Raw genomic sequence first — 18,243 nt, 5'->3', positions numbered from 1 at the left:
AGGAATCTCTTCTAAGTTAACAAGAACTTTAAAACTGCTCTATCTGATCTGATGATTCCCAGAGTTAGGAAACAGTGATACTGTTCAAGTATCACTCTCAGATCAATATCTAGTCTTCACCTTTCTCCTTTATTTCTAGTGCTGTGTCTCTAACTGAAGAACAACCATATCTATCTAGATGTCTTGTGACCTCCCAAGCTGGAGGCCTTGTCTCCTCCTCTAAACCATCTCCCTCCTTCAAACCTTCACAGCTCTGTTGGGGACATCACACTCCTATGGGGTACCTCGGTTTCACCACCTCTGTGTCATTTTGGCTCTTCGCTTTCCCTCAGACCCCACCATTCAATCAGCTTCCAAGACTCCTCCACAATCTCACCTTCACACTATCTCTCCACCAGCACAACCATGACCTGCCTTCACCCATCATCAGGAAACCTGAACCAAATTCCTCATCTCTGCCCCTACTTCCAGTCTCCTCTTCCCAATTCATTCTCCACAAAGTTGTCAAAATAATTTTTCAAAAGTACATATCTGATCATGTTACTGCCCTACTAAAATTTTTTCAATGGGTATTTTGCCTTTAGAATAAACTGTAAACTTCAAAACCTGACACTTAAAACCCACCAAAACTTAAGTGTCACCTACCTATCTAGACTTAGAATATAAGGGTCATTTTTCCTTCATGTTTGCTATGTCCCAGCCAAACCAGTCTCCTTGCCATTCTCCCAATTTGGCATTCCCTCTTTCATCTCCATGCCTCCCACAAGCTGCCTTCCATTCCTATAATACACTCCTTTTTCACCTACACATTTTATTAGAAAATTATTTTTAATAAAACCCAAAATAAAATTTCTGCATGGCTTCAGAGAGGAGAAAACTAGAACCAATAGGCAGAAGTTCAGTAGGAAAATACTGGTTTAATATAAGAACAAAAATCCTAGACTACATTATCTCATTGCCTTCACCAACTCTGCTCTGGTAAAACCAGAGGTGCTTTTGGCACCTAAAAATGCCATGTTTGTTGAAGGTTCCTGCTATTCTCCTTTGAGAATATGAGTGTCCATAGCTCAAGTTCTGCCTCCTTCCCTTAACTGCTTCAACACATCTTAGTTTAGGAACTCACTTATTTGTGCCAATTATTATGGTACTTAATCACATACTTTGTTCTCTTTTTTTTCCTTTTAAAACTTTTTTTTTTCTAATTATATGTAAAACCATTTTTAACTTTTTTAATTTGAGTTCCAAATTTTCTCCTTTCCTCTCTGCTCCTCTTATCAAGAAGGCAAGTAATTTGATGTATGTACAATGTAAGTTACATACTTTCTTACATCAATTATCTGTATTAGTCCTGTATCCCTTCTAAGTTCCTCAGAAAGTCAGATCAACATTGTATTGGTGGAGCTAAAACTGAAAACAACTCAAAGGATATGAATAGACAATTTTTAGATAAAGAAATGGAAACTATTTCTAATCATATCAAAAGATGCTCCAAATCATTATTGATCAGAGAAATGCAAATTAAGACAACTCTGAAATACCACTACACACCTGTCAGATTGACTAGAATGACAGGGGAAAGATAATGGAGAATGCTGGAGGGGATGTGGGAAAACTAGGACCCTGATGCATTGTTGGTAGAATTGTGAATGGATCCAGAGCCATTCTGGAGAGCAGTTTGGAACTATGCTCAAAAAGTTATCAAACTGTGCATATCTTTTGATCCAGCAGTGTTATGACTGGGCTTATATCCCAAAGAGATATTAAGGAAGGGAAAGGGACCCACATGTGCAAAAATGTTTGTGGCAGCCCTTTTTGTAGTGGCAAGAAGCTGGAAATTGAAGGGATGTCAACCAATAGGAGAATGGCTGAACAAATTATGGTATATGAATGCTATGGAATATTATTGTTTTATAAGAAATGACCAGCAGCATCAATACAGAGAGTCCTGGAGAAACCTACATGAACTGATGCTAAGTGAAATGAGCAGAACTAAGAGATCATTATACACTTCAACAACAATACTACGTGATGATCAATTCTGATGGACATGGCTCTCTTCAACAATGAGAGGATCCAAATTTTCAATTAATCTGTAATGAATAGAATCCGCTACACCCAGAGAAAGAACACTGGGAAATGAGTATGGACCACAACATAACATTTCCACTCTTTCTGTTATTGTTTGCTTTTATTTTTGTTTTTTCTTCTCAGGTTATTTTTACCTTCTTTCTAAAACTGATCTTTCTTGTACAACAGGATAACTGTATAAATATGTATACATATATTGTATTTAATATATACTTTAACATATTTAACATGTATGGGACTACCTGCCATCTAGGGGAGAGAATGGAGGAAAGGAGGGGAAAAGTTGAAACAGAAGTTTTTGCAAGGATCAATGCTGAAAAATTACCCATGCTTATGTTTTGTATATAAAAAGCTATAATAAAATATATATATTATTTTTTAAAAATTTATTAGGGGGAGGATAGAGAAAGGAGAGTTGCCTTTTTAACACATTTTCATGTTAATGGGAAAGAAACACACATTCTTGTTTCCATATGCAATAAAGTTTAATATAGAAATTGAGTGGGGAAAAACTGAAGACAGCTAACAAAACTCTGTTTTTGCCCCATGACACAATAAGTGAAATAATACAACTAGAGGCTTTCAAAAAGTGGAAAAAATTCTACCAAATTTCACAATTATGTAAACAATTCTGGCCATCATGTCTCATGGTAAGAGCATTCCCAGAATCACAGTCTTGAAGGAATCTCAGAAAACAAGCGATTTGCCTACAGTCACATGACTAATAAGCAGGGTCAGATTCAAACTCAAGCCTTTTAATTCCAAGCCCAAATGATCACTTCACTAATCTTTTGGGGGCACTGTGGCTTTTAGGAGGCACTTTGGCTGGGTCCCAGATTTACTCTGTAGGTACACAACAACTACATGCTAATGATTTAAACTGTGCAGATCTCAAGGACCATTTCTCACCTTTAAAGTCCTTTAAAGTCAAATTACAGTTTTACTGTTATTTCACCCACATGGCATAAAAGTACTGAGGGCATTTGATTTAAATAAGAGTCAAGTCTTTTAGAGCCTATAATTTTCAATCCAATTCATTCATTAAGCATTTTCTATATGCAAAACAAATTCAGAGCGAAAAATCACAAGACCTCTGAATGTGAAATACAAGTAGATTATTTTAGGAAAATCAGCAGGATGGGAAGGAGAAAAGGAAAGATAAGACAAAGAAAGGCAGAGAAGACCAAGATGGTGGAGCCAGATAGGACCGATTAAGTTCCTACCATGTAGTAAGCATTGTGCTACATATTTTACAAAGATCGTTTTATTTTCACAGCAGCTCTGAGAATACTATCATTATTTTACAACTGAGGAAATTGAGGCAAACTGAAGTTATTATGCAGCTAGAAAGTGTCTGAGATGGGATAGGAACTTGTATTTTCTTGACTCTGGCTCCAGCACTCTATCCACTGTGTCCCTCAGACACAGAATTGTTTATCATAGTGGAAGAGAACAGAAAAGATAGTGGACCAGCTCTAGGGCATAGTCAGATGGGTATAAAAACTGAAAAAAAATTTCACCATAATGTATTAAAGTGAAAAAAATTGGGAGAAGGAGGGACCAGGAGCACATGTAATACAGATAACTGTACAGTGAGATGCAGACTGGAAAAAATTCAAAATAGACCAAGGATATCTGCCTACTTGGAACAGAGAAACAAGAACCCAGTAAAACCTCTGCAAAACAGCAGCCAAATAGAGCAACCTGTTAGCCTGCACAGCCATACCTGTTTTCCTTTTCCTCAATGTCACTTGCGCTATTGAGCCTCCGGGGTGCTAGTGAGGAAAAATAGCTTTTGTTTTCCCTCTCCTGCAAAACCAAAACAAGGAAAATGTTGGGTGGGTATAGTATTGACATGGGAGATAAAGCCTGGGACTAAACTTGCCATCTCAAAACATAACCCAATTAGCCTGCTCAGTTCAGATACCAATTCCATTTCCACAATGGCTTGGAAATTTCTGGGTCCTTTCAAAGAGAAATAAGTTTATGTGGGAATTATGTTATGCCACTGGGAAGGCAGGGGTGACCAAGCATGGATAAAAGCAACCCAAACTACCCACCTCTTGCAGAGAGGCAAGGGGTAAAGAGGCCTGTTCAAAAGCCAAATTCCAAACTAGATGTGTGATGGACTAGTACTCATTTCTCTTTTCCCCCATCCCTCTCTATTTTATTTCTGAATAATCAGACTTCACATATAAAGGACAGGTAAGTTAAGTTGTTGTCACAGATGCTTCTTGGGAGATAGTAGCAGCTACATCACTACAGGGGCACCCATGCTAACAGATCTCCCTGCAGTCATGACCTCAGAAAAGAAGAATGAGAGGAGCAGCTGAAGGCCCTGGAAAGAGCAATCTGAAATGAACCATTCTTACTCATCTTGGGAGAGCAGCTATTGGTGAGAATTGCTTCACAAAACAGATTCCCTGCTCTACCCCCACCCCCATCTTCTATTGCTGGAAATTTCAGAAGCATTATTTTCACCAAATTCTACTCCTGCTGAGATCTTTTGGTTTGAAAGTCCAAACTAGCGGATTGTCCTATTTTGAAACACTGTTGTTCTATTTTGAAAAGGCTTGATATAAATAGAGTCAAGAGGAGAAGCTATGTGATCTGCAGAGCAAGAATTACTGCAGCTTTTGTCAACCATTACTTGTCCCATGGGAATCATGATTTGTCCCCAATATTAAGATGCTAGATCTATCTTCAGAAGCTCTGACTTTCTGGAGCCAGCAAGGGTTTTCTATTTACCCCCATGCTAGCCTGTCACAGCCCAAATCTCCCGACATCCCCACCAGCACCTTTTCTTTGTTGTCCAGCAGTGCAGAAATCCTAGGGCTCGATGATGATCGGTAGATCGAGGAGCCCCGATCCCGGAGAGCCTCACGGGGACCGGCCACCTCACTGAGCATGTTGTGGCTGCCGGTTTTCCGCAGTCCAAGTCGCCATGAGGCGGGTGATTCATCTTTGGGCTCTTCTGCCTTACTGAAGAAACTAGAGGAGAACTACAAGGAAAGGAAGGATTAAGGGAGAAGAACTGACCAAGCAGCAATCTTCAGTCTGAGGAGATTCCCTTCTCAGACCACTAGCCTTTTCATAATCTCATTCTACTCTTCACTTGAGCCCAATAAAGCCCTGTTGTCTTGTGCAGGGATTTCTAGATTGGATCACAGACACATGATGCCACCTAGGGCCTCACTGTTCCCATCTATAAAGTGGGGATAATAGATATGATCTTGAACCAGAGGTTGGAAAACTAAGATAAGTTCTCTTAGCAAGAAAAGCAGTTAATGCAAGCTGATTGAATATTAAGTAACGCTGCTTCAAAAGTGTTCAATGTAGTGTGTAAGTAGCCCAAAGTTCTCATGAAAGCTATTGTGCCAACCAGAAAGGTAAAGAATATGGCCTCAGCAATCTACTGTCTACCTGTCACCTAGAACCAGCCTAGAACAGCTCAAATAGGCTTGTACCACCGGAAGTTTGGTAGTAAGTGATAAGCTTTTTTAGACTCAGATCTAAGGACTTGGAACTTTTATAGAGTCTAAAGGCTTTTTGCAAAATGCTTTGCACTCCCTTCTTTACCAAGCCACCTTTGCCTATCTATCAGACAGAGTATGTATGCTATATAGTGTCATGTATGTCAGATTCAGTCCTCAAAATTCCTAGGGAATAAAGGTGCATGAACCAATTGGCACGTATCTTCTTTTTAACTTCTATAAAGTGCAAAGATGGGAGTCTCATCAGAAAAACTAAGAAACAGAGGCAAATAGCACAGAGCAGCGTCAAAATGATAAATACTAAAAGTCTGAGTTCCTCTAGACTGTTGCTAAAACTATTTGTAGAAAATATTAACTTTATCTTGAGATAAATTTTTTCTGTTAACCGACATCAAGCAATTTCTAACAACAAAGGACTTTTTGTTCTGTATACTAATACTACTATAAGATGAGAGATTTACATAACCAACACAAGAGCATTTTTATAAGCCCTAAATAAAGGGCCACAAATATACAATCTGTTACGAACCATGACAATATTATTTTGTAAAATTTCATTCCAAAGCCTTCCTCATAGTATTCTAGGGAATAACACAATGCTGGAGGTGATTTTATGGCCTTCATAAAGTACTCACTCTTCTAGCAGGAGAAGCAGAGAAGATATTCTGAGATGGTGGTGGTATTTGCTCCATGATGGTACTCTTTGATTCAGAACTGGAGTGATTGATAACAGTCTCTGCCTTTTGATCTGGTATTTGACAATGGAGAAGGAATAAAAATACTATAAAATTTTGCTTCCTTATTATGCCCTTCCTTCCCTGCTACTTGAAAAAGGTCACCTGGCAAATATTAGGCAAAAGGTTGTAAAAGCATGAATCCACACAAATATCTGAACTCCAAGTAAATTAAAAATCACTAATAGACCCCCTAGAAATAGAAGGTAACCAAATCACTGTGTAACTTACCCCTCCCTGCCCTAAGACCTTTAGTCTAAATTTTTATTATGTATAGAGAGGATTAAAAACATATCAATTTGTTCTGACGAATGAGTTATTGAACTATACAATTGTGAAATAATTCATCTATTAGCAAATTTTATTAAGCATCTGCTGTGCTCCCAATTATGCTAGCCCCTAGTCCTCATAACTATGCTAGTCCCTGACTTCAACAAATTTGTAATCTGATTAGGGAGACAAAATTAGCACATGAAAAACAATAACAAAATAAAATTTGAAACCCCAAAGTATAAAGTGAAGAATCAAATGACTGGTTTGACCCGTGACACAGGAATACCCTGTTTGGGGCCAGGATTTGGAGGCCTCTTCCTCAAAGAACCTATTGCTTCAGGTAGACTGTATTGAGTCACTACAATAAAATCAACCTACCACCACTAATTAGGCACTAGCAGAGAGTGGCCTCCATTAACTCTAAAGGTCTGGCCCTAAGATTAACACAGAAATAGATTGGGCTATCCTCAACAGGTAGTGAATTTCTCTTCACTAGAGGTTTTCAAGCAGAAGCTTCCTTCAAGAAGAAGAGGTTTCAAGCTACTTGTTGAGTATGTTAAAATTTAGATTCTTGCAGGAAATCAACTAAATTTTATCAGGGGTCCTTAACCTGGGGTTGAAATACCCCCCTAAGGGATATATAGAAAGATGTCAGGAAGTCCATAAATTTGAATTCGAAAAACACCTTGAAAATGTATTTTGATAGAAATGATTGCCTTTGTAATCCTATGTATTTTATCTAATACATTTAAAGAAGTTATTCTGAGGAGGGAATCGTAAATAGGCAAAGGGACACAAAAAAGGTTAAAAACACCTTCCAACTCTAAATTCTATGATTCTGCAATCCCCCTGAGGCTGATACCCAGAATGAGATTTTGAAGTCTCCTTGCTCCAAAAATACAAGGATGTTCTTGTACCTACTCTGTCAAGGTGTCAATATTCCTACCTGCCCTGTGTCAATCAAATAATGCTACAGCCATTCATTATCATTAACAGTACACATTTATTTAGTGCTTACTATATGCTAGGCACTGTGCTAAGTGCTAGGAATTTTTAAAAAAGGCAAATTCTCATGGAGAAGACAACATGTAAATCTCTATAGACATACAAAATATATGCAACAAATGTAGTCTCAGAGAGATGACATTAGCTGTGAGAAAAAAATTAGGAAAGGCCTTCTGTAGAAATTAAGTTTTGAAAAAAGCGAGGAGGCAGGGATGAAAAAGGTCAGCATTCAAGACATAGAAGACAGTTAGGGAAAAGATGTAGCCCACTTGAACATCTAGCCATGGATCCCTTAGAGGATCTGTCAATCCCAACTTAAGGAGTCCTGATCTAATTCAATTCATTGCCCCAAAGAATTTTTACTTTTAACATACTCTACATAGGTAAAGAACAGGGTTCAGAAATCGCATGGCATGTGAGGAGAATGCCAGGTAGAGAGGTGCAACTAATTGTAGATGGAGGAAGGGGAGTAGCCTAAGACTGGGGAGGTGGTAGGGGCCAAGCTGTACAGGGCTTGAGATGTCATTACATCTGATCCAGGAGACAAAAGGTAGCTCCTGTAACTTACTGAATATGTGTGTGTGTGTGTGTGTGTGTGTGTGTGTGCGCGCGCGCGCGTGTGTGTGAGGGGACGGAAGAAATAATTTTTGGAAGTTGAGTGAAGAATCAATTGGATATCGAATGGAAAGTGACAGAAATAATTCAGGCATGAGGCAATGAGGGCTTGACCAAAGGGGGTCACTGTGTGAATAGAGAGTTACACAAGAGAGATGTAGAAATAAGGTTTGGCAATGGATTGTGAATAAGAAGGACAATAAGGAGTCGAGCATGATACAGAGGTTATAAGCTTGTGTAACCGGGAAAATAATTAGCTCCTGGATAGGAAATATGAAGTTTAGAAAAAGAAAGTTTTGGTGAGGAACATAATGAGTTCTCTTTTGGACATATGTTTCAGATGCTTTTGCTGAAGATGTCAAAAGATAGTTGGTGATTGTAGAAGTGAAGAACACTCTAGAAAAATAGAGATAAAAAGCAATCATTTTTTAAAAATCATGATCTTTATGCAAGCAAAACATATTGCTCTCAAAGAAAGAATGTATAGAGACAACTCAAGGATTATAAGAATTCTCCCAGAAGAATGAAAATCAAAAACACTGAACACGATAATAAAAGACAAAATCCCAAAAAAAGCCTACCGAGAATCTCTAAGCACAGAAAAGTAAAGTGCCAATCAAAGAATCCACAGATCTGCCCATCACTTGGTGAACGGCCAAATAAGTTATGGTATATGAAAGTAATGGAATATTTAAAATGATGAACAGGCTGATTTTAGAAAAGCCTAGAAAGATTTATGTGAACTGATGCTGAGTGGAACAAGCAGAACCAGTACAACATTGTACACAGCAACAACAAGATTGTGTGATGACCAGCTATAATAAACTTGGTTCTTCTCAACAATTCTAATAAACTTTGAATAGAAAATGTCACCCGTATTCAGAGAAAACTATGGAGACTGAATGTGGATCATTGCATACTATTTTCACCTGGGGATGGTGTTGGGGATGGGGAGGAAAGGTGGGAGAGGAGAAGGAATGAGTTCTTTTTTCAAAGAAAAGCTTAGGATCATTGAAAAAACTTGTCAGTTTTCCAAAGTTAATTTACAGTGTCTGTTTCATTTACATGAAACAAGGGATATGCTCAAATAGGTTGTCCATCCAATAGCAAGTCATAATTTAGACAACAAAGAAGCATGAAGGAAGCTAAATGGTACAATGGATACCATTAAAATAAGTCAGGACCAGCAGATCACTTAAGTTCCCTCTGCCTCAATTCCCTCATTTGAAAAATAGGAATAATATTTTCCAAGATTATTGTAAGGATCAAATAAAATAACACATGCAAGGCATTTTGTAAACCATTGAGTGTGACATAAATGCTAGAGTTTGGGGTTTTTTAACCTTGGCTACAATAATAACTGTGTTTTTTTTTCAGCTTAGCTTTTCTTGAGTGGATTGTTATGTCAGATCTCTCTAAAATGTTTATAAACTTCATTTAGGAGGCTCTGAATTGCTCCAGGGCTTGAATTGATGGATATAATGTGCAACAAACTAGGGTTTGGAAGGACCTCACAGACCTGTAGAGGATTTTTCTTCTACTTGAACTCCATACTGTACCTACTTACTCTATGACTGTAAAAACTCTTTTTTACTTGCTTTATGTTTCATCTAGTTATAAATAACTATAAAGCCACTAAAAATAATTCTCTCTGATTGTTACATCATTTATATATCAAAAATTTTGTATAATTTTTACATATACATGAAAGATATCTTATTGGAGGAGAGCCTTCAAGGTAGCATTTTGCTCTATTAAATTAAACTTTTTTTAAAAATCAGTGAAAAATAAACACACTATGATTTTATATTCTTTATATTTTTCAATAAATTTGTGATCATAAAGATGTGGTCTACTATGGAATACTGTCTGTGAAAATCTGTTTATTCTATTCTAATAACAATCCCAATCTAATAAAGATTTATTAAATGAGAGGAACTCTGGTAAGTGCTGGGGATAAAATTAATAAAAAGACAGCCTCTGTCCTCAATAGGCTTACAATCTAGAGGAGATAACACACAAAAGGGGGAAGAAAAGATGAGGAGGGAAAGATATCAAGAAGTACCCAGAGCAGATATATCTTGCTCTATGGTGTTGAAACAACATGCTGCAAAGCAGCAAATACAGAGTGAAGTCTTTGGATCTAAGAGTCCAGTTTCTTCCCTTTATAAGGGAAAGCATTGGGAGGAATTTGCTTTTCTGCACTCCTGCTCACCAATCAGAGAGAAAAAGAGGTTGAGGAAAGTGAAGTCAATCAAGGCTTAAGTTAGCAGCAGGGTGGCAAGTTTAGAATTGATAACTTCTCCTGGAAGGGCATCTTGCTATGGAGAGTTGAAACCAGGCAGGATAGCAGAAGCAAAGTGGGCTATAGTAATACCCTTAATAAATATGCTGTCAATGTATGTTTAGATTCTTCTCATAAAAATTTGTATAGCTGGTGAAAGGCACTTATATCTCCTAGTCACTTTTTTGGGGTGAGAAAGTGGGTAAAATTTAGATCAGATTCTTCCTTCCTATGTCTTTGGCATTATCCTCTATTCATTTTCCTTCAGTACTGATCCCTCAATATAATCACTGTAACCTCCTGAATAGATCTCTGGATATGTCTTTTTTTCAATACTTTCATTCTAACTTCTTCCAACAGCATGTGCAGGATGTCCAAAGTCCAAAAGTGGAGTCTCTACCATCATTAATAGTGAAAAGAGCTTGTTTTTTGAAAGTACCAATACTAGGAAAAGAAGCAAAGACCAACACCAGTTCCAGAGGACTGAGGATGAAGCATGCACCCACCTCCTGAGAAACATCTTTGGATATGGCCAATGTGGAAATTTTTTGCCTCATTATTCATATTAGCAAATTCTTGTTCACTTGCTTCTGGTTTTCCTTTTTTTTTTTTTTTTCAATATAGAGGGGAGAGAGATAAGAAAAAAAGAAGGTCATTGACATTTTAACAGAAGGAAGACAAGCAAGAATCGAATAGGATAGCTGTGAAAGTTACATATTGAATTAAGTGTTTTAAAAGAAAACTTAACTATATATAGATAGCTTTAAGTTCAGTCCTCTTTTTCTGTTCTACTATGTTTAAGAAATATTCTATTTGGTATTTAAGTTTAGAGGCAAAAATTCTTTTAATTGGAAGGGCTTATTGAATTCTTTGTAAAATTTGTCTACCTCTTCATTCTCTGGAACTAATGTTCATATATAAACAGCAATTATTTTTGCAATGTAAAGTGTGTGATATAAGACGAATGTCCCAAGAAATTTTACTTCTTGTTGCCTCTGGATTCATCCTCTTTTATTTGTCTCTCCAAGAATAGCCACTGGCCTTCTATCTGCAACTTCCTTTTATTTTCTGGATTGCTTTATATGACAACCCATAAATGAAGTAAGGAAGATAAAACACGTACTATACACAAGTGATTACAACACAGGGTTTATTGATAAATGCTTTAAGAATGATACTAACAAAGAATTAGAAGCAGTTTAGAAGAGTGAAAGCTCACATCCAGCTATTGTTTATCATGGAAAGCTTCACAGAGAAAACGACTTTAAAAATGGCCAAGACTTGAAAAAGCATTGACTAGAAAGGGCATCAAAGGGTTATGGTACTCCAAGCTGAAAGAACAGTTTGAGAAAAAGCACAGAATTAAGAATAGGCAAAAACTGTTCAAGGGGTAATTTATTTGTCGAGAGCACAGTAGGAGTTTTGTAGAAGAGTTAAGATAAAGTTGCTAAGGTTGCTGAGGACAGATTATAGTAGAGCTAAAGAGAGTGAACATTATCTAGTAAAAAGAGAAGAGAGACATTGACCGGCTTTAAGCAAAGGAAAAAATATAATCAAAGCAGTGATGTTGGAAGATGAAGCTGTCAGAATAGGACCAGCTAGATTGGAGGTAAAGAGACTAAAGCCATTAAGTCTAGTTAGGGGTTAGGTCTTTTAAAATTCTAGAATTCCAACTGTGCCTTAATAGGTAAACTATGAGAAGGCTGTTCTAGATAGTGCCTGAGACATTGTAGATAATGAATAAATATTAAAATATTCAAATTAGAATCACTCAGGTTAGCACTGGATTAGTATTTCCCAGCAAGTTGTGCTTGTCATGTGAATGAGCAAAAGGAAATCTGATGCATAATAAATTCAACTAGCCTCAGATCTCCTCTTCAGGCCTTCAACTTTTCAACTTCCTTCACTGAAATTTAACGGGCCACAGAGAATCAGACAAGAAGAGAGAACACTGCGTCCTTTATCCCCAAACTGACCAGGTTATTGATCTACCAAAGGACCAAGTTTTGCATTCAGACTTCCACATCTTTATTATAGGCAGCCTGGCAAAGTTTATGAGAAAACAGGCTCCATTACAAGTTACTGATGTAACATTTTCTCATCCAACTCAGTCCTTCTAGCCAAAAATAATGCATATACATTGGAATTATTCTGCATCCATGATTCTGTAGTACTCCAATGCCCTCACAGGAAAATACCGAGTCTATCAAGCTAATGGTCTCATTTTGAGGGATCAAATGTAAGAGCTTATTCTGCTTTATGTATCATCTAAAATGGTCGATTGTTCAAAAAAGATCCTAAACCCTCAGGAAATGTTCAAAAACAGAAAGAATGAAACAAAAGCATATGTGACTGAATCTTTCCAAATATATGTCTGACTGCAAAGCAAAGCAAAGCTTCATATAAATTATTTTAGATTAAACTCCTTATTTTATGGAGTATTAACAAATATACTATCATCTCACTTAGTATTAAAGAAGTCTTGATCAAACTGTTCAAAAAGATATATTTTTGGTAATCACAGAATATCCAAATTTAAAAAGTCACAAAATAAGATGGAAAATACACCATCCCTTTCTTCTCCATGTGGCACCGGCCTTTCAACATCTTATCACCAACCAAGAAATTGAAATAAATTAAAATGTTGAAGATTTTAAGCTGAAGATTTAAGGGATTTTATAGATTAAAGAATTAAATATAAATTTACTTACTAGAGAGAAACAAAAAGTACTTGTCCCCAAAGTATACTTTAAAGCTTTCCATTTGGAATTCTGAACCTTCAAAACTTGATCATCATGTTATCTACTAACTTACGATCAGAATATTTGATTCCCTCATATAAGATTCCACAGAGCATTTTATCATATCACTACTTAAGAATAGCTAAATATGCTCTGCCAGAGCCCAAAGTTCTACAAACAAGTTTTTACATAAAGTCTACACAATTATAAGTAAGACTTAAAAGTTTCTTTTATAGTACTCAATGACCTGGGTTTCAAATAAGAAAGAATCTCTTATCATTTATATACTTCAACAACAATACTATATGATGATCAATTCTGATGGATGTGGCCCTCTCCAACAATGTGATGAACCAAATCAGTTCCATTTGTTCAATAATGAAGAGAACCAGCTACAACCCAGCAAAAGAACTCTGGGAGATGACTATGAACCACTACACAGAATTCCCGATCCCTCTGTTTTTGTCCGCCTGCATTTTGGATTTCCTTCACAGGCTAATTGTACACTATTTCAAAGTCCGATTCTTTTTGTACAGCAAAACAACTGTTTGGACATGTATACATATATTGTATTTAATTTATACTTTAACATATTCAACATGTATTGGTCAACCTACCATGGGGGGGGGGGGTTGGGGAAGGAGGGGAAAATTGGAACAAAAGGTTTGGCAATTGTCAATGCTGTAAAATTACCCATGCACATATCTGGTAAATAAAAACTATAATTAATTTAAAAAAAAAAAAAAAGAAGAAGAAGAAAGAATCTCTTGGCTCCCCAGCTTGAAAATGTTTTCATAAACTTCACTGTATTACCTGCCTCCTTCTCAGTGTCTGACTCAGAAGCTTCCTCTTCACCTTCTTCTTCTGAGCTTGAGCTGCTAGATTCCTTAATCTCTTCCTCTGCTTCTTGGGACTTGGGTGTTTCCTCATCATACAGAATCTTCTCTTTGCTAAATCAAGAATGAAACTAAACAGTGCTGACAAAACAAACAATTTCTGAGGTTCACATGTGTACAAGATTAACAAGGGCACTGCCTTCAAAACTCTTTCCTCTTTCATTTCTTTCCTTTGAACCCCAGGTTCAAGTCTTATCTAACTACTTTATTTAAGCATATCTATCTTGAATGGCTCTAGAACCATACCAACACTTTGGTGATAAATGTTGCTATTATCAATGTAGATAGCCTAAGATCCCTCAAATCAAGAGAAAAATGCTAATAGGTCCAACTAATTTCAAAGCCCAATATATTTCACTCATTCTCATTGACTTCACTAATAAATGCCAGTTCCCATCCTCTCAAACAGCTCTGTGTAATCCAAGGTCACCTGTCTGCAATCAATCACTAGGTGTCTACTCAACAGATTACTGTAAGGAAAACACTTTGCAGACTATAACATATTAATAACTGTGAGTCACTATTATTAATTTTAGTGACAAGATCTGTGATGATAATAATAACAAATTAAATTCCTACAATAACTTTCCTAAGAGGCCACAAAAAATAAGTAGAGCGTGCTATATTTCTCTTAGGTCTATGTGGGGCTGTGTACCATAGCACAATATTATGTATAAAAAAACTGAAAGAATAAGGAGCACATGTTATGTTGAGGCCCCACTAATCTCATGTCTCTTAAAAACATGCATTTTCAGTGTCTAGAAAGACACTATAACTACTTTATAAAGTCAGATAAAAATCCCATTCATCCCCATGCTATTCTTATTGTCAAATATCTTACTTTTTTAAAAGTCCACTTTGCAATTTGCCATTCAGGTCTGCTTCAATAAGTTTATTCCTTGTCTCTTTCTCACTTCGGAGCTGAGGATGGAAAAAGGAAAAGAGAAAAATAGCTTGTTGATTATTAAACATCAGCAGGAAGGCTCTTAAAATGGCATGTCTACCTTAGAGGTGATCATTAGGGTGATAGGAGGTTATAGGAGTACAGAGACTGATTGAAGTTAGGTCTTTTTTAACAAGGTCCTCACTATGGATGATAAAGAAGGTCAGGATGTACAAGGAAGATGAAGTTGAAGCTTTGACTTAAGAAAGTTAGTTCAGTTAGCATGCCAAAACATTTTTCCCCCCAGAAAAAAAAAAAAAAACCCAGAAGAGAGAAAGTGAATGAAGAGAAGTCAATTAATTATAGAATCATTAACATTTAAAAGCTTAAGTCAACTTTAAAAGCCATCCAGTCCAATTCTCTCATTTCAGAAATGAGTATGCCAAAATGCACAAAGGGAAAGTGACTTGCCCACAGTCACAAAGGCACTAAGTGGCGTGACCAGATTGTGAAGTCACATCCTGTGTTTCTTAAGCCAGTGCTCTTGCTTCTGACCCAAAAAGATCATGCCAGTATAGATTCATTATTTCGAAAAAACAGATTAACCCATTTATTCATTCACTTCAAAAAGAAAACAATCATTAAGAAAACTTAGCACCAAGACTAAGAGAAAGGGTTTTGATCAAAGGGTATTCATAGGCCTGCAAGTTAATTCACCAAAAACTATGGAAAACTGGGGGAAAAAAACCTCCTTTACCAGTAAAGAAATTAAGGATTAATTATAATCTACAGTCCCCTTTGACCATCTAGTGATAGCCAAACCCAACTACACAAACTACACGTATCTATTTGAGGAACACTGTTGTGCCTAATCTTTGTCATTTAGAAAACAGTGGCATTTAGAAGCATGTTGTCCAACAAAGGAGATGAAAAGAACTAGAAATTAGTGATTCTGCTTGGAGCACAATTCTGTGTCATTTTACCACTATCTCAAAGTAACTGAAACTCAAGCATCTTTAGAAAGAAGTAATGCCCCATTATACCCTCCTCAGAGCCAAGTCCCAATATCAACAAAACAGCAGAAAGAGGCAAAGATCATCTCTCTCACTTGGATATTTCTCTCTTCTCCCCAACCAAAACAACAAATAAGGCAGAGGACCATCACCCCAATATTTATGAGCCTGCATTAGGCATTTTCTAAGGCCCATAGTACAGCTTAGAGAAGTGGGAACTCTAGCCCTTGCTCTACCACTTCTAAGAAATGAAACTGCTTTAAAATGAAGATGCTGGTCCAGGGCAGGATTTTTTAATCTTTTTTTGTATCATGGAGCTGCCTGGTAGTCTAGTGAACCCATGTGAATCTGTTCTGAGAATAATGTTTTTCAATAGATAGGATCACAAAGAAAAACAATTATACTAAAACACAGTATCAATATATATTTTATGTTCATAGAGCCTAGGTTTCAAAATCCTGGCCTAGGGGAAGTCTAATGACCCTATAAGATTTAAAAATTCTATGCTGAATTAAACATCTATCTTTAAATGTTTAAACTTTTGTTAGAATCTTTGTCCCTCCAGTCAATTAATATATATCAACAGTAGGGCTCAACTCTTATCACAACATTCCAAAACAAATCCTTCTTTTCTCTTTGAAGTCTTGTGATCTTGGGACACATATGCCCACTACTCTAAATGTTTATTTCCATCAGAGCTCTAACCTATACTGCTTTCATTCATACTTGTTCTAAGTTCAATTTAACAATACTGTTACATAAGGCAGAGTTTAGTGTCTGTTCTAACACTTTGCATAGTTACTACTCTCTACCTAAAAGGTAGAGTCAACTAAAAGCTGAAAAAAATAGCTTCTGAATATGGATTAGAAGCCAGCAAATTTTTCAGCCCTAATCTCTGATTGTAATTCCCATAATCATTGCTCTTGTTCTTCACTCCAATTGTACAATGACCATTGTTTTCTTTCCCCAGATCACTCAAAAATCTTCATATGTAAACAGTGTTAATTATTTACTGTCTGTGCACATATTGGTTTTGAAGTTTCTACTCTGCCATCTTGATGGCACGGGTGTTTTTGGTTATGCATTGGTTGGTTTTTTTGTTTGTTTGTTTGTTCAATGAGGGGCAGAGAAGGGAACCCAGACTCAAGAGAAACCTGGTTTCAAATCCTATGTCATACATTCACTAGTGTTGTGACTATGAACAGATCATGTACCTTATTTGACCCTCAAATTTGCTTACCTGTAAAATGAGGATAATCACATATATCATGCCTATTTCACAAAGTTGTGATGAGGATTAAAGAGAAAGAATGTAAAACTTCAAAAACATCAAAATCCTTTATATAAAGGATAGAAATTAGTATGTCTATATTATTAATTTGCACAGCAGACAGCAAAAATATACATTTAAACACTCAAGACAGGAAGAATGATGATGATGATAATAAATCTTCAAATTCTTATAGTTAAGATTTCTAAAATAACTAAGAGTTTTCAAAACTATTCAGTGAAATTTTTAAATTTCTAGTAACAATCTTCTCAGTTTTTCCAACAATGACATTCAACTTATGAAGTATCCAGGTACTTTTCTGTGGGGAAAAGCTATGATTCTATGATGATTGTTTATAATTTGGGGTTAATCAGAAGCTTAAAAATTCTAACAATTAACAGTTTATCTTGCTTCAAAAGGCAAGTTTCAACATTAGGAGTTTCTGGGAAATTTCTTTACAACAGGCTATCTGATAGTCCCCGAAGAGTCCAATTATCACCTCAGGAATGCAGATGTGTCCATCAGAGAGACATAACCAAAGCAAGTGGCTAAGATACTTGGAGTAGATAACAAACTGGTAAAGAAGCTTAAATAAAAACCATCCCCAGACTTACCACATTCTGTTTCTTCTGGAGCATCTCCAAATGTTCCACAAGCCCTTCATCAGCCACATCAAAGGGTGTTTGGCCCTGGCAATTAAAAAATGGGGATCATGACCAGCAGGAAACAAAACAGCAACAAAATCAGTGCTCCCTGTACTAGGAACCACTCAACTTCCATGTTCTGCTTTTACATCCTGCCCACAGAGTCCCTAATTTTATGATATTGTCCTAATGCAAAGAAGACACATAAATGACAATCCCTTAAAAATCATGTTTTACGTGTTACAAAATTTAGTACTGGTGCCTTCCCCAACTTCTTTCAAAGATATAGATCATGGGTGGAGA

The 18,243-nt window shown here is 36.6% G+C and overlaps 1 protein-coding gene across 9 annotated transcripts in view; it reads right to left on the bottom strand.

The window, feature by feature from the left end:
* PPP1R12B (protein phosphatase 1 regulatory subunit 12B) overlaps positions 1–18,243 on the bottom strand; it is a 246,141-nt gene that overhangs the window by 145,149 nt on the left and 82,749 nt on the right. For all 9 annotated transcript variants that reach the window (XR_012489060.1, XM_074308814.1, XM_074308815.1 and 6 more), the window contains exons 6-11: positions 17,911–17,985; positions 14,972–15,051; positions 14,048–14,184; positions 6,218–6,330; positions 4,887–5,090; positions 3,815–3,897 (exon numbers count right to left, since the gene is read on the bottom strand). Coding sequence is in view for 8 of the 9 variants with exons in the window: in XM_074308814.1 (XP_074164915.1) it covers positions 3,815–3,897; positions 4,887–5,090; positions 6,218–6,330; positions 14,048–14,184; positions 14,972–15,051; positions 17,911–17,985 (692 nt within the window). In the remaining variant the exon portion in view is untranslated. The remainder of the gene's footprint in view (positions 1–3,814; positions 3,898–4,886; positions 5,091–6,217; positions 6,331–14,047; positions 14,185–14,971; positions 15,052–17,910; positions 17,986–18,243) is intronic.

The sequence above is a fragment of the Sminthopsis crassicaudata genome, chromosome 4, assembly GCF_048593235.1.
Source record: "Sminthopsis crassicaudata isolate SCR6 chromosome 4, ASM4859323v1, whole genome shotgun sequence".
NCBI lineage: Eukaryota > Metazoa > Chordata > Mammalia > Dasyuromorphia > Dasyuridae > Sminthopsis > Sminthopsis crassicaudata.
This window is presented reverse-complemented; position numbering and strand designations above follow the sequence as displayed.